The sequence below is a fragment of the Babylonia areolata genome, chromosome 15, assembly GCF_041734735.1.
Source record: "Babylonia areolata isolate BAREFJ2019XMU chromosome 15, ASM4173473v1, whole genome shotgun sequence".
NCBI lineage: Eukaryota > Metazoa > Mollusca > Gastropoda > Neogastropoda > Buccinidae > Babylonia > Babylonia areolata.
In genome coordinates this window covers 28192970-28205469 of record NC_134890.1, presented here as the reverse complement: position 1 = coordinate 28205469, position 12500 = coordinate 28192970, and the positions used below count along the sequence as shown (strand labels likewise).

At 45.5% G+C, this 12500-nt stretch overlaps 1 protein-coding gene across 2 annotated transcripts in view; it reads right to left on the bottom strand.

Moving 5' to 3' along the window:
* The window catches only part of LOC143290246 (contactin-like), a 46718-nt gene that overhangs the window by 24743 nt on the left and 9475 nt on the right, over nucleotides 1-12500 (bottom strand). For both annotated transcript variants that reach the window (XM_076599585.1, XM_076599586.1), the window contains exons 7-12: nucleotides 9353-9483; nucleotides 8459-8554; nucleotides 5799-6032; nucleotides 5250-5355; nucleotides 4029-4225; nucleotides 1887-1999 (exon numbers count right to left, since the gene is read on the bottom strand). In XM_076599585.1, the coding sequence (XP_076455700.1) occupies nucleotides 1887-1999; nucleotides 4029-4225; nucleotides 5250-5355; nucleotides 5799-6032; nucleotides 8459-8554; nucleotides 9353-9483 (877 nt within the window). The remainder of the gene's footprint in view (nucleotides 1-1886; nucleotides 2000-4028; nucleotides 4226-5249; nucleotides 5356-5798; nucleotides 6033-8458; nucleotides 8555-9352; nucleotides 9484-12500) is intronic.

The following is a 12500-nucleotide window of genomic DNA, read 5'->3' as shown; positions in this document are numbered from 1 at the left end:
AGGGAGATAGGTAAGGGAGCGAGAGACAGAGGCATAGAGAAAGGGAAGGATACAAGAGTACAAGAGAGACAGAGAGAGAGAGAGAGAGAGAGAGAGAGAGAGAGAGAGAGAGAGAATTCTTTAGACAAGACAAGACAAATTCTTTATTTTCGTGGATAGTATATATACACTGACGCGCTTTTTTTTTTCCATCCAGTCCCCGCCCTGAAACAGGGTCTACACTACACAATACTATATTATATATGTCATTGCATGCACTACACAATGCTACTTAAAGTTACTTAAGAGAGAGAGAGAGAGAGAGAGAGAGAGAGAGAGAGAGAGAGAGAGAGTGTGTGTGTGTGTGTGTGTGTGTGTGTGTGTTTCAGTCAATCAGTATGAAAACAGAAAACAATAGAAAGGCAGGAGAAAATAAAGACAAACAGAAACCGCTCGAGAAAAAACAAAAGAAGAATGAGGGAGCGAGGGATGTAATTTCTGAACCGTATGACTGCAGTGGCTTTCACATAATGGCTATTTGCAATACTCTCTCTTCTCACCGAGCTTTGTATAACAAGAAAAAAAAACTTCGCGATGGGCTGCTCGCTCGCGGGGCTGCTGGGCCGAGTGGGCAATGTCCAGCCTGTGGTATTGGCTGTCCGGCCTCCCTGCATGCATCGCAGCCCAGTATAATATTATATATTGAGCCTACATTGCGGGTTGCGTCGCTTTTCGCAATACTCGTTCAGCTTCAGCGACGCCATCATGGATACTTCTAAAACCACCTTCAACCGTGCTCAACTCGATTCTCAGGATTCTACGGACTGTGCGTAGCGATTCCTCTATGGGAAATGTGTCTGTGCACGAAGCATCGCCACCCGCGGATACTGGTTTAAACCAGAGGCAACGTCAGGCTATCTCTGATGTTGTGTGGAGGCAAATGTCTCAATTTATGTTGCAGCAATCGATAATGCATTTTTTTAATTTTTTACTACTACCCTTTTTTTTTTTTTTACATTATAGTTATTATTTATTTATTTATTTATTTATTTGTGTAAGCTTATCTATTATTTATTCACCTTTTTTTTTTTTTTAACTCAAGGCCTGACTAAGCGCGTTGGGTTACGCTGCTGGTCAGGCATCTGCTTGGCAGATGTGGTGTAGCGTATATGGATTTGTCCGAACGCAGTGACGCCTCCTTGAGCTACTGAAACTGAAACTGAAACTGGATAATGCAGGCCCCAGGCTCGGAGCTTACCCCCGTGGGGCCTGCCACAGTGTCCACATCCACAGCTTCAGTCAATCTGGCCCAGTCTGTGGATGTGAGTTTGGCTCCCTGCACCACCGCAGCATCTACTCTCATGACTTTGCCGTTTGGTGGGCATAGCCACACACCTATGCCATCGTCAGTGTATGTGACAGGGCAGGCAACCACTTCACTCGCTGCTAACACTGCCACGACGAGCCAGCACCCACTGCCGGGCCAACCGCCGATGCAGACATTCTAATTTTATGTCGTTACACTTTCAGAAATGTCAATTTTTATACACACAAAGGAATTGAGAGACAGACAGACAGATAGATGGACAGACAGACAGATAGATGGACAGACAGACAGATGGACAGATAGATGGACAGACAGACAGATAGATGGACAGACAGACAGACAGACAGACAGATAGATGGACAGACAGATAGATGGACAGATAGATGGACAGACAGACAGACAGATAGATAGATAGATGGACAGATAGATGGACAGACAGACAGACAGATAGATGGACAGACAGACAGACAGACAGATAGATGGACAGATAGATGGACAGACAGACAGACAGACAGACAGACAGATAGATAGACAGACAGACAGAGATGTGGACAGGGTGAAGGGAGACAATGGGACGGACCTTGAACCAGGAGTAGGTAGGGGAGGGCACCCCCCTGGCCTCACACCTCCAGGTCAGCCGGCGACCTTCGTCCACGTGCTGGTCGTGAAGGTCATAGATGAAATAGGGGGTGGCTACACACACACACACACACACACACATTGCACACTGCATAGTCAAGCTGGACAACACACGCTCACTGACACACACTTTCACTGCCTGCAGCACACTGTAGGCTCATAGTGCACACTGCACGATCACACTACACTCTACACATTGCACACTTATCGCTGCACACGTAGATTTGTCTCTGCACAAGATTCAGCGCTATATAAATACTATCTTTTTTGTTGTTGTTGTTGTTGTTGTTATTGCACTCACACTACACACTCACATGCACACTACACACTCATACTGTACACTATACACCTAAACTGCACACTACACACTCATACTGCTCATACTGCACACTCACACTAGACACTCACACTGTACACTGCATACACACACACGCGCGCGCGCGCGCGCGCACTGCACTTTCAAACTGTACGTTCACACGGCACACTTAAGCTACACACTCACATGCACACTACACACTCATACTGTAACCACACTCACACTGCACACGCATACTGCACGCTCATACTGCACGCACACTCACACTGCACATTGATACTGCACACTCATACTGCACATTGATACTGCACACTCATACTGCACGCTCATACTGCACGCATACTCACACCGTGAACACACACTACACACCCACACTGCACACTCACACTGCACACTTACACTGAAAATAGGTTATCAATCTAAAAATGGTACTAATTATCGTTTCATACATGCACAAAAATTGCCGGTAAATTAGGTTCCTAAAGTTAGGAGGCTAAAATAGGACTTTCCCATCGCATCCACACTGTACACTCACACTGCACGCTCACACTGCACACTCACACTGCACGCTCACACTACACACTCACACTGCACAATGCACACTGCACACTCACACTGCACACTCACACTGCACGCTCACACCGGACACTCACACTACACACTCACACTGCACACTACACACTGCACACTACACACTCACACTGCACACTCACACTACACACTCACAGTACACATTCACACTGCATGCTCACACTAAACTCACACTGCACACCCGCACTACACACTCACACTACACACTCACACTGCACACCCGCACTACACACTCACAGTTCACACTCACGCTGCATGCTCACACTGCACACTACACACTGCACACTCACACCGGACACTCACACTACACTGCACACTCACACTGCACACTCACACCACGCGCTCACACTGCACACTCACACTACACACTCACACTGCACACTCACACTGCACACTCACACTGCACACTCACACTACACAGTGCACACTCACACTACACACTCTCTACACACTCACACTGCACACTCGCACTACACTCACACTGCACACTCACACTACACAGTGCACACTCACACTGCACACTACACAGTGCACACTCACACTGCACACTCACACTACACAGTGCACACTCACACTGCACACTCACACTACACAGTGCACACTCACACTGCACATTCACACTACACAGTGCACACTCACACTGCACACTCACACTACACACTCACACTGCACACTCGCACTACACTCACACTGCACACTCACACTACACAGTGCACACTCACACTGCACACTCACACTACACTCACACTGCACACTCACACTACACAGTGCACACTCACACTGCACACTACACAGTGCACACTCACACTGCACACTCACACTACACAGTGCACACTCACACTGCACACTCACACTACACAGTGCACACTCACACTGCACATTCACACTACACAGTGCACACTCACACTGCACACTCATACTACACTCACACTGCACACTCACACTACACACTGCACACTGCACACTCACACTACACACTCACACTGCACACTCACACTACACACTCACTCTACACACTCACACTACACACTCACTCTACACACTCACACTGCACACTCACACTACACACTCACACTGCACACTCACACTACACAGTGCACACTCACACTACACACTCACTCTACACACTCACACTACACTCACACTGCACACTCACACTGCACACTACACACTCACACTGCACACTGAGATGGTAGCTCTTCTCCTGGAAGGTGCTCCCGGCACCCATGGATCCCCGGGTGGCGCGGCACACGTACTCCCCGGAGTCGTCCAGCTGAACGTCGGGTAGCTCCAGTACCCGGTTATTCTCCGCCAGGGTGGCGTTCACGGGTAGCGGCCACCCCTCCCTCCGCCACGTGTAGTAGATTGGCATCCTGGAGGAGAGCGGGGGATGAGGGAGGAGGGTAGTAGGTCCGGTTTCACCTGTTCCCAGTTCGCCTGTTCCCATTTCACCTACTTTTCGATCAGCTCTGCCACCCTCAGTGGCCTCTTGAAAGTTTTGCACTTTGGTCATCTTTCATCCTACTACCCTTTCGATCAGTCTGTCTGTCTCTGTCCTTGTCTCTGTCTCTGTCTGTCTGTCTGTCTCTCACTCCCGTAAACAGAGTATGGCTGCCTACATTGCGGTAAAAAAACAACAACAAAAAACAAAAAAAAAAAACGGTCATGTATCTAAAAGCCCACTTGAAAATACGAGTGGACGTATAAGTCACAGCCCACGACCCAAGAAGAAGAAACAAGAACAAGAACAACAAGAGAACAAGAAGAACAAGAACAAGAAGACGAACAATAGTAGTCGAAACAGTTGCAGCAGCAGTAAAAAGGTGAAGAAGAAGAAAAAGAAGAAGAAGAAGAAGAAGAAGAAGAACAACAACAACAACAACAACAACAAGACGAACAATAGTAGTCGAAACAGTTGCAGCAGCAGTAAAAAGGTGAAGAATAAGAAAAAGAAGAAGAAGAACAACAACAACAACAACAACAAGACGAACAATAGTAGTCGAAACAGTTACAGCAGCAGTAAAAGGTGAAGAAGAAGAAGAAGAAGAAGAAGAAGAACGACAACAACAACAACAACAAGACGAACAATAGTAGTCGAAACAGTTACAGCAGCAGTAAAAAGGTGAAGAATAAGAAAAAGAAGAAGAAGAAGAAGAAGAAGAAGAACAACAACAACAACAACAACAACAACAACAACAACAAGACGAACAATAGTGGTCGAAACAGTTACAGCAGCAGTAAAAAGGTGAAGAATAAGAAAAAGAAGAAGAAGAACAACAACAACAACAACAACAAGACGAACAATAGTGGTCGAAACAGTTACAGCAGCGGTGATGGAACAAGAACAAAAAGGTCAAGTACACTAAGCACAAGAAGACGAAGACGAATCTTTCTCACGTCCCAAAAGCCAGACACTCCATTCTGACGCGTTGCCCTCGCAACGGTTGCCGTGGAAACACGGCGATGAAATCATTGGAAATTTCTGGACCCCAGTTCGCAGGCACTGGAGATTGAATGAAATGGTCAGTCAGGTACATCAACCAATCACACACACACACACACACACACACACACACAAGACAAGAATAGATGAAGTTGTACATTCATAAATATTTAGTCGCGCGCGCGCGCACACACACAGACACACACAACACCCAAACCCATCCACCTGCACACTTCTACCCTCCTCACACACACACACACACACACACACACACACACACACACACACACACCCTCCTCCCCCCCCCAACACATACTCACACATACAACCCCCTACACCGCCTCCTTCCCCCCCCACGCCCCCACCACACTCACAGACAACACCCACACACACACACACAACCCCCTTTCCCCCACACACCCCCCACCCCCACCCTCCCATACCCCGACCCACCCACACCCCCCACACCCCCACACACAGTATAGCAGTGAACACACACTAACAGCTCTGGGTGACCTCCAGCTCAATGGGCAGGCTGACTCTGGCTGGGGGCTGGTCGGTGCCCATGGCACTGCCGCTCTGGGCCATGAGCTTCACCATGCAGAAGTACTCGGCGGCGTCCGAGGCCCCCACCTCGGAGAAGTACAGCTTGCCGTTGTACGACACGAAGAGATGGGTCATCAGGTCCGTGCGTAGGAAGTTACCCGGGGTGAACTTCATCCACCCGTACGCCACCGCTGTTTGGGGGAGTGGAGGGGAAGGGGGTAGGTTTTTTTTTTTTTTTGTTTTTTTTTGGGTGTGTGTGTGTGTGTGTGGGGGGGGTAGAGACGTTGTAGTGGTGGTGTGGATTTTGTGTGTGTGTGTGTGTGTGTGTGTGTGTGTGCGTGTGTCCGTGAGTGTGTGTGTGTGTGTGTGTGTGTGTGTGTGTGTGTGTGTGTGTGTGTGTGTGTGTGTGTGTAAATATACAGGTTGAGAAAAATGTTGTGGTTGTGGGGTATATGGGTGTTGTTTTGAAGGTTTAATAAACAGGTAGAGAGAGGAGTTGTGGTGGTGGTGTTTTTTTTTTTTTAAATGTGTGAATATACAGGTAGAGAAAAATGTTGTTGTGGGGTATATGGGTGTTGTTTTGAAGGTGTAATATTCAGGTACGGAGAGTAGTTGTGGTGGTGGGGTATAATTTTGTTCTTTTCAAGTAATAAAAAAAAAACATGCAGAGAGAGCTGTTGTGGTAGTGGGGGTGTTCTTTTGAAGGTGTAATGTATAGTTAGGAAGAAGTGTTGTAGTAGTGGGGTATAGGGGTGTTCTTTTTGAATGTGCAGGTAGATATAGGTGTTGTAATTGGTGGGGTGTTCTTTTGAAGGTGTAATATACAGGTAGAGAGAGGTGTTGTAGTCGGGTGTTCTTCTGAAGGTGTAATATACAGGTAGAGAGAGGTGTTGTAGTCGGGTGTTCTTTTGAAGGTGTAATATACAGGTAGAGAGAGCTGTTGTAGTCGGGTGTTCTTCTGAAGGTGTAATATCCAGGTAGAGAGAGCTGTTGTAGTGGGGTGTTCTTTTGAAGGTGTAATATACAGGTAGAGAGAGGTGTTGTAGTCGGGTGTTCTTCTGAAGGTGTAATATCCAGGTAGAGAGAGCTGTTGTAGTGGGGTGTTCTTTTGAAGGTGTAATATACAGGTAGAGAGAGCTGTTGTAGTGGGGTGTTCTTTTGAAGGTGTAACATACATGTAGAGAGATGCTGTAGTGGGGTGTTCTTTTGAAGGTGTAATATACAGGTAGAGAGATGTTGTAGTGGGGGTGTTCTTTTGAAGGTGTGATATACAGGTAGAGAGATGTTGTAGTGGGGTGTTCTTTTGAAGGTGTAATATACAGGTAGAGAGATGTTGTAGTGGGGTGTTCTTTTGAAGGTGTAATATACAGGTAGAGAGAGCTGTTGTAGTCGGGTGTTCTTTTGAAGGTGTAATATACATGTAGAGAGAGCTGTTGTAGTCGGGTGTTCTTTTGAAGGTGTAATATACAGGTAGAGAGAGCTGTTGTAGTGGGGTGTTCTTTTGAAGGTGTGATATACAGGTAGAGAGAGGTGTTGTAGTCGGGTGTTCTTTTGAAGGTGTAATATACAGGTAGAGAGAGCTGTTGTAGTAGGGTGTTCTTTTGAAGGTGTAATATACAGGTAGAGAGATGTTGTAGTGGGGTGTTCTTTTGAAGGTGTAACATACAGGTAGAGAGAGGTGTTGTAGTCGGGTGTTCTTCTGAAGGTGTAATATACAGGTAGAGAGAGGTGTTGTAGTCGGGTGTTCTTCTGAAGGTGTAATATACAGGTAGAGAGAGCTGTTGTAGTGGGGTGTTCTTTTGAAGGTGTAATATACAGGTAGAGAGAGGTGTTGTAGTCGGGTGTTCTTTTGAAGGTGTAATATACAGGTAGAGAGAGCTGTTGTAGTCGGGTGTTCTTTTGAAGGTGTAATATACAGGTAGAGAGATGTTGTAGTCGGGTGTTCTTTTGAAGGTGTAATATACATGTAGAGAGAGCTGTTGTAGTGGGGTGTTCTTTTGAAAGTGTAATATACAGGTAGAGAGAGATGTTGCAGTCGGGTGTTCTTTTTAATGTGTAATATACAGGTAGAGAGAGCAGTTGTAGTAGGGTGTTCTTTTGAAAGTGTAATATACAGGTAGAGAGAGCTGTTGCAGTCGTCAAGTATAAGGGTGTTCTTTTGAAGGTGTAATATACAGGTAGAGAGAGCTGTTGTAGTCGGGTGTTCTTTTGAAGGTGTAATATACAGGTAGAGAGAGCTGTTGCAGTCGTCAAGTATAAGGGTGTTCTTTTGAAGGTGTAATATACAGGTAGAGAGAGCTGTTGTAGTCGGGTGTTCTTTTGAAAGTGTAATATACAGGTAGAGAGAGCTGTTGCAGTCGTCAAGTATAAGGGTGTTCTTTTGAAGGTGTAATATACAAGTAGAAAGAAGTGTTACGGTAGTTGGGCATAGGGGTATTCTTTTTGAAGGTGTAAGATACAGGTAGAGAAAGGTGTTGTAGTCGTGAAGTATCAGGGTGTTCTTTATGAAGGCGCAATGTACATCCAGAGAGAGGTGTTATTATTAGGTGTTAGGGGTGTCCTTTTTGAAGGTATAATATACAGACAGTACGAGCAGACAATGACTGTGAGGTTTCACCTGGTTTGTGGATGGGAGCCATGCAGTCAATGACACCACTCCTGTGTTCCTGGACACGAACTTTCTCCCTCTGTACGTTGGAAAACTCCCCCAGCACTGTGGGGACAACAGAACGTGGTTTGAATACATGGTACTCTGTGTGTGTGTGTGTGTGTGTGTGTGTGTGTGTGTGTGTGTGTGTGTGTGTGTGTGTGTTTCTGTGTGTGTGTGTGTGTGTTTCTGTGTGTGTGTGTGTGTGTGTGTGTGTGTGTGTGTGTGTGTGTGTGTGTGTGTGTGTGTGTGTGTGTGTGTATGTGTGTGTGTGTGTGTGTGTGACACTAACACTGACACTTTTTTTTTTTTTTGGTTATTATTGGCAAATAGCGTTTTACAGCTCTATTGCCGATGGGGGATAACCCAGCTTGTGTAAGCGACAAATGAAAAGAGAGTGAGTAATGATAAAGGGAAATAACAAGTACATATTCAAAACCCATAAACATTTCTTTTTCAATCTCACACAAAATATTAATAAATATTGATAAATACTACATACTACTCATGCATGACGGTCAATGAACTGACATTTAAGAAGAAGAAAAAAGTGAGTGAGTGTGTGTGTGTGTGTGTGTGTGTGTGTGTGCGCGCGCGCGCGCCCGTGCGTGTGAATAACTCTCTCTCTCTCTGTGCATTGGTACCGTATATCCCGACACAGAAAAAAATACTATTATTGTTATTATCATCATTATTATCCTTACTATTTTCTTCTTCTTAGTATTATTGTCATCATCATCATTATCATTATTATGCAGGCTACAAAAATTCAGTGTGTCCTTTGTGTGCACAGCAGCATTATCACTACTACATCATGGAGGCTACAAAAATTCAGTGTGTCCTTAACGTGTACACCGGCCTTACTTCCAAACGACAGCAGTCCCCTGTGACTGAGAACGGTGCCATGCGGGTTCTCTGCCTCACAGGCGTACCAGCCAGCGTCGTCTGCCTCTGTGGGCTGGCTGATGGTCAGTCTGCCGTTGGTCAGCGAATACCTGCAAGAAAGATGGCACTGGTTCTTAGTGCTGCAGCCTTGGGGGGTAGCTGGTTTTTAAATACTGGCTCTTAGTGCTGCAGCCTTGGGGGGTAGCTGGTTTTTAGGAACTGGCTCTTAGTGCTGCAGCCTTGGGGGGTAGCTGGTTTTTAGGAACTGGCTCCTAGTGCTGCAGCCTTGGGGATTGGTTTTTAAATACTGGCTCTTAGTGCTGCAGCCTTGGGGGCTAGTTGGCCTATAAATACTGGCTCTTTCTGCTGCAGCCTTGGGGGCTGGTTGGCTTTTAAATACTGGCTCTTAGTGCTGCAGCCTTGGGGGCTAGTTGGCCTATAAATACTGGCTCTCTAGCTTTTAGGGTCTGGCTCTTTGTGCTGCAGCCTTGGGGGGTAGCTGGTTTTTAGGAACTGGCTCTTTGTGTGCAGCCTTGGGGGCTGGTTGGTTTTTAAATACTGGCTCTTTGTGCTGCAGCCTTGGGGGCTGGTTGGCCTTTAAATACTGGCTCTTTGTGCTGCAGCCTTGGGGGCTGGTTGGCCTTTAAATACTGGCTCTTAGTGCTGCAGCCTTGGGGGCTGGTTGGCCTTTAAATACTGGCTCTTAGTGCTGCAGCCTTGGGGGCTGGTTGGCCTTTAAATACTGGCTCTTTGTGCTGCAGCCTTGGGGGCTGGTTGGCCTTTAAATACTGGCTCTTAGTGCTGCAGCCTTGGGGGCTAGTTGGCCTTTAAGGACTGGCTCTTAGTGCTGCTGCCTTGGGGGCTGATTGGCCTTTAGACACTGGCTTTTAGTGCTGCAGCCTTGGGGGCTAGTTGGCCTTTAAGGACTGGCTCTTAGTGCTGCAGCCTTGGGGCTGATTGGCCTTTAGACACTGGCTTTTAGTGCTGCAGCCTTGGGGGCTAGTTGGCCTATAAATACTGGCTCTTAGTGCTGCAGCCTTGGGGGCTAGTTGGCCTATAAATGCTGGCTCTTTCTGCTGCAGCCTTGGGGGCTAGTTGGCTTTTAGGGACTGGCTCTTAGTGCTGCAGCCTTGGGGGCTGGTTGGCCTTTAAATACTGGCTCTTAGTGCTGCAGCCTTGGGGGCTAGTTGGCCTTTAAATACTGGCTCTTTGTGCTGCAGCCTTGGGGGCTAGTTGGCCTTTAAGGACTGGCTCTTAGTGCTGCAGCCTTGGGGGCTGATTGGCCTTTAGACACTGGCTTTTAGTGCTGCAGCCTTGGGGGCTAGTTGGCCTTTAGACACTGGCTTTTAGTGCTGCAGCCTTGGGGGCTAGTTGGCTTTTAGGGACTGGCTTTTAGTGCTGCAGCCTTGGGGGCTAGTTGGCCTTTGACACTGGCTTTTAGTGCTGCAGCCTTGGGGGCTGGTTGGTCTTTGGGGACAAATCCAACGCCGACTGTCCGAAAAGACGAGAGGGTGGAGATGTAACTGGGACAAGACGCTCCCCACCATGATCAAATTCTAGCCCATATTGTCGGGGCAGCAGTTGCCTGCTCTACTGTTCTTATGATCATAGTCGGACAGAACTGACTATGGTATAGATTCCTGCACGCACAGTAAGGAAAACAGAAGACAGTGAGAAGATTGCAGGGTTCTGTGATGTAGTGCTGCACACGTAGCGAAGCCGTGGTCGTGTTATGCGTAGACATACACATGTCTCTTAAGTACCTTTACAGAAACCCTTACGTGCTAGTGAGGTCGGTTGTTTTTTTTTTTCCACAACGGGGTGTTCAAAGTTTACAGATGTAGTGAAGATGGTATGTATTTCCCTCCGATGGTTTCCTGTTTCTCTCTCCAATATTCTGATACGCCAGCGTTGCTTATGTATGTAGGTACTGACACCGGTGATGTTACTTTTGATTAAATATTTTTGCCCCCCATCCATCATTTTTCAGTGTGTTACCCCCAAGCCCTCACTTCCTCTGAAACAACAGGAAAAGAAAATATATTTAATATTTTTGCAAGTATTTTTAAAAACTTATTTTCTTCTAAAAATCGCATTTTTCAAATGTACCACTTTTGTTTTCTTTCGTTTTTTTTCTTTTTTTTTGTGTGTGTTTTTTAACAGATGCACAAAATTGTTTCGACTGGTGTGACATTTTTTTTCCCTCTCTCATTATTATTTATTTATTTATTTATTTTTGTTTTTAATTTTTTAAAATTTTTTGTTGTTGTTATTTTTTTTAAAAATTTATTTATTTATTTTCTCAAGGCCTGACTAAGCGCGTTGGGTTACGCTGCTGGTCAGGCATCTGCTTGGCAGATGTGGTGTAGCGTATATGGATTTGACCGAACGCAGTGACGCCTCCTTGAACTCCTGATACTGATACTCTTAAGTGTGTGTATATATAGGTTACTATGTTTGTCCTGGGAGCAAAACGACCACATATTAATTTCTCTTGAGTGATGATTAAGTTGATTTGACTAGACTACACTACACATGACTTGAAAATAGGAGATTTCACAGGAAGAGAGGTGAGAAGTCGAGAAAGAAAGATGGAATGGAGAGAAAGAAAGAAAGAAAGAAATTTATATATGTATATGATATAAGAAAGAGTGAGAAGTGAAGGAATTAATGAAAACAAAGAAAAGAAAAGAAAGAAATGACAGAAAGAACAAAAAAAAAAAAAAAAAAAAAAAAAAGAAGAGAAGACAGTAAATGAAAAATCAAAAAAGGGTCAACAAAACAAATTTATGAAAAAAAAACTGCCTCCAGAATTCAAAGCAAAAATAAATAAATAAAGTTTTTGATAAAGTATTCAAACTTCACAGGTAACAATGGGGCTGAATACCTTCAATACGAGCGGTATGTGTGTTTTCTTTGGGGGGTAGAGGTGGGGGTGGGGGTGGGAACTAGGAAGAAAGTAAATGCACTAATCACATCTTTCCAAGATCATTTTGGCTGCAATATCCCCCCCCCCCCGCCCCCCACACCACAATCGTCCATACGTCATGTTTCGTTCATTGGTTATTTATTTATTAATTTATTCATTCATTCATTTATCAACTTATTTATTTCTATCTTTAATTAT